Source organism: Triticum aestivum, chromosome 2D, assembly GCF_018294505.1.
Source record: "Triticum aestivum cultivar Chinese Spring chromosome 2D, IWGSC CS RefSeq v2.1, whole genome shotgun sequence".
Classification (NCBI taxonomy): Eukaryota; Viridiplantae; Streptophyta; class Magnoliopsida; order Poales; family Poaceae; genus Triticum; species Triticum aestivum.
In genome coordinates, this window is record NC_057799.1 from 52795669 (window position 1) to 52800187 (window position 4519).

Consider the following 4519-nt stretch of genomic DNA (forward strand, 5'->3'; position numbering starts at 1 on the left):
CCTCCGGAACCTTGTCGTTCGAGATCTTGCCCGGGAGAACGGCAATAAGGTTTTTGGGGAGCGTCTCGACGCGACTGCTCCCGATCCGTCCCCAACTCCGTTCGCCTCTGCTTCCATTACTTCCCCTGCATCGACACCATGGCCGACGATGCTGCCGCCAAGAAGAAGGCCACGGACTACGCCGAGGCTGCTGCTGCCGCCGCCGCGTTGGCCTGGCCAACCGGTGGGTATGATCTGTTCATCCCTCGTTTACTCATACTTGTACTAGCCGTATATGTGCTGCTCATAGATGGTTCGCTTCTATATTCTGTACGTGCTAGTATGCTTAGGTATCGCTATGAGATGCATACCTTTTATGCTATGCTTACTGTATACTCGTGGATTAGTCTAATCAGGAAAGTGCTAATATTTCCAACACTTAGTAGTTTCTAATGTCAGTATTACGCAGTACCACACAGTAGGATAGTGCAGAATATGGCTTATCTTTCATCTTGATATAGGGAAATTTGGTCCAGTTCTTCATTGTCTTGGTGATGCCCAACCATAGAACCAGAGAGCCTTGTTATAGCAGATATCATTTCAAAGTTTGCATAAAGAACACATAATTGCAGCATGAAAGACACTGTTGAATTTGTGAGAATTGCCACATGACTGCACTTCAGTAACACTCATAAAATTAGTCCCAAACGGAAGACCAGTAATATGGTTGACTTCCCTCCTACAGCCAAATAACACTCGTTGCACACATTCAGGCTTTGAGCAGAAAGTGCAGGATAATTATCATATACTACTATCATCTCGTGGCCTGGTATAATTCCATGTATGCACTGCACTCACATGTAACTGCATGTACGAGCATACTACGAACCTGGGATTTGGCCCGAATCAGCAATCCAAGCGTTTAGCCACTCATTTTATTAACAAGCCAGGGGACAGGTGAACACTTTGGTCACAGTAGAAGGGTCAATATGCAGGAACAGTGACCGACTTATCATTATTGAACATAGTATATGAAGAGAAAGTATTTCCCAAGAGCCAGACACTAATTAGACAGTTAGGTGATGTGATGCGAGGAAAGTATTCAAATATGGCTAGCGCATCCTTTTGAGGAACACTTACAGGATTAGAATGGCAAATATCTAGTTACAATCTTTAGATGGGCATTTTTCAGAGTGCCATCTTTGGCTCGTTGCAGTCTCGGAAATTCAAATTGCCGATAGTAGTGTTAGAAAAACTTTATGTTAGGCTTATCTCTTAATTGGGAGTGGCAAGTTAAAAAGAACCCTCTCTTGCTGTAAAACGATGGTAATGAAGTACCCCTCTTTCATGTCAAGTTTCTGTACTGTTTTTCTTTTCTCTAGCTATATCTAATATATAATCCAGTAGGCGTTTGGACTGAACAGCTTCAGTTCTTTGACAGATTTGAAGGACCAAGAACTTTCTCCAGCTGCTTGTATATTGTTGTGCTAGGTGATTCTGGAGACCATTTTGCTGAGAAGAGAGCTTCCCCAGATATTCTGCATTTCTCAGCAGGCAGCTCGGCAGCCGGCAGTTTCTTGTGTATTGTTGAGTGTCAGAACTTTGGGTCTGTATCGAGCTCATCAGCTTGGTCCCGGTCCCAACTATACAGAAATAGTTGAGCACAACACTGTCATATTCTGCATGGGAGATGAACGTATCTGTAAATCTTATTGTCATGTAGATTTGCAATTTGTAAATACCTTCATCAGCGAGTAATAAGATTTACAAATACCTTAGATGGCTTAGTTGCTGAACCACTGCAACTAAGCCAGATGTGCTGACAGCTAAAATATGTTGGTGGCTGCTATACCACCATGATGTACTATTTTAATTACATTTTCGTTTCAGAGCACTGAACATCAAGCGACGATCAAACAAGATGCTCAAGTAGTTTGCAGTTTCCAGTTTGATTGGTGCCTGAAACTGAAACTGAATTCGGTTTTGCTCTTTGATCGGTGCCTGAAAGTGAATTCGCCCAGGGCAGTTCCAAGTTTCAAGTGATTATGTATGCGCAAGCGAGGCCTTGGTGGAGCCTTGAAGCACAATTCCGACTTGTTCCTGCGTACTTCCACTATAAAGAAATATAAGAGCGTTTAGATCATTAAAGTATAATTTGAGTTTGCTTCCAAATTGCAAAACTCTGCCCGCGATTCGAGAAGCTGTTAATACTGCAATCTCTGAGTCTGCAAACTGCTTGGTCAGTGCTGGCGCATCCCGACTCGTGCTGGGATTGCATGCTACTATCTCCGTCCCACAGTATAAGAAACTTTTTTACGCTTACGGGATTCATCACCGTCAGTGGAGCCCAGCACAATTTCTATCGATGGAAAGAAAAGCTAAAAGGGAAGGGGAAAGAGGCCGGCCGCCATCAAGCCCCCAAATTTTATTTAGATTGGTACGTACGTCAGTGGAGCTCAAATCAAATCTTCACACACAGTGAACGAGCAACAAAAAGAAAGGCTAAAAGAGGCAAAAGCCGCCATGATGTTTATGGATCTCAAACCAGACCAAATCTCGACAGTCCACACCATCTGCGACCGGCCGGGCCGGGTCCCGTACGTACGTGTCGTCGGGCGGCGAGTGCGGTGCGAGCCGAATAAATCGGCACGGCGGAACGGGTCGTCCGTCTCGCCCGGCCGCTTTCTAGAACGATACGAAACTGCTTTGCATACGATGCTTTTCTCGTCCGAGCAGTACGACTAGAGAGCAAATCATCTGTAAATGTTATGGCCCACAAACTCAACATTTATAATTATCTCTAGTCGTCGTACGCATAGCAAGGTTCAGAACGATATACGGGAACGGCACGACTGAGACCGACAGCTCTGCGTGCGTACCATTTTCAGCACCAAAACGTACGGACGAGAAGCCGGGGCGGGTCCCCGTCTGCCCACAGTAGTCGTCGTCCGACTGCGTACACGTAGCTCCAGCCCAGAGTACAGACGGCGACATGCACGCTGATCGATTATCGGTGGGTGCTGTACGTTAGCCCGACAGTTTTTTTGGCTGGGTGCATAGATGGATAGATCGAGCGGCGAAAAGTAGAAAATTACATGTACGTACATTAGATAGACACCGGGCAAAAGATGAAGTAGCCGTAATTAATCTGCAATCTACGGTCCTGACTGGACTACTACTCATGGTTAATGATGCATGGAGAACATGGAGCTGAGTGATCGGCTGGAGCTACAGCAGCTGGCTGCTCTCGTACATGACGCTCCACGAGTCCAGCGTCGGGTAGCACGGCTGCTGCTGCTGTTGGTGGTGGCGATGGAGCTCCGCCGCGTCCACGTCGGCCGGCATCCGCGGCGCGCCGTCGAACGGGTGGCATTCCAGCAGCGCCGCGGCGGAGGACGCGTCGAACGAGGCGTGCAGGACGCTGCCGTCGTCGGTGCCCGGCTCGGCCTGGACGCCGGTGACGTGCTGCACCATGAGCCGGAAGTTGGCCGGGTCGGTGCTGATGTACGTGGTCGGGGCGCGCTTCGACGCCCGCGCACGCCGCTTCCCGGCGCGCCCCGCGCCCGCCGCGTTCGGCCCCAGGCCCGCCCGCCTCTTGTTCGCCGCGGCGCTGGCGCCCACGGGGGTGCATGGCGGCCGCGGCGCCGCGTCTGACGCGACCAGCACGGAGTCACACGCGAGTGACCCCGTCGCCGGCGCGACCGTGGAGGCGAACCAGCTGCTGCCATCGCCCGCGCTGCAGGGGAAGTCCGCGAGGAGCGACGACGAGGAGAGCGCGGAGGCGGAGGCGGAGTTGGAGGGTGAGGATGCGGCCGGCGAGTAGTCGTACTCGTACTCGGGCATGGCGGAGAAGTTGAGCGCGCGCGCGAGGGCGGCGTCGGTGTAGTAGGCCGGGCCGAGCGATGAGGAGGACGAGAGGAACGACGCCGCCGCCGGCGGCGGTGCCAGGCACGACATGGCGTCCATGAGGATGACGTGGAGCACGTTCGAAGTTTGAACGCCGGCGTGCGCGCAGTGCAGGTGCGGCTAGTGCGAGTGCAGTACAGGAGGAGGAAGAGGCTCTGCGGTGCGTTTGGGAAGGGAAGCTGGGAAGGTGGGGTGTTGGGGGAGTGGGAATGGGGGAGCGAGGTAGGTGTATATAGGCGGAGACGGACGGGGGTGGTGGACGCGGGGGTCCCGCGGGAAAACGCGTGGGCGCATCGGCATCGGCATCGGCGGTGTCGGCGTGCGCGGGGGATGGCGGGGCCGCGCGCGCGGCCTCGGCATGTCCCGGTGTCGGACTCCACCGCCACCCGCGGGGCCCTCCGTCCCTGCACCACATCGAGCTGGAGTCAACCCAACCCAAACCCGTCTACGCACACAGGGCAGGACCATGTGGCGCGCGCGCTCCCAGCGCCGCGAGCCGGCACGCGCCGTGCGTGCGAGCCCGGACGGGCGCCCGGCGGTGGCACGCACGCACGCACGTTCGCCGCGCAGCGCAGCGCAGGGCCCAACATCTCAGGCGCGCGGCGTACAGACGGGGCGACCGACCGGCGCGGGC

The 4519-nt window shown here is 53.4% G+C and overlaps 1 protein-coding gene across 1 annotated transcript; it reads right to left on the bottom strand.

Annotated features, from left to right (window-relative positions):
- Window positions 1-3048: 3048 nt before the first annotated feature.
- LOC123048657 (uncharacterized) lies at window positions 3049-3882 on the bottom strand (the record flags this gene model as incomplete). Its single annotated transcript, XM_044471708.1, is given in 1 exon segment — window positions 3049-3882. A coding segment is annotated over 1 exon segment (675 nt), but the record flags the coding sequence as incomplete, so codon positions are not given.
- Between the last annotated feature and the right edge of the window lie 637 nt (window positions 3883-4519).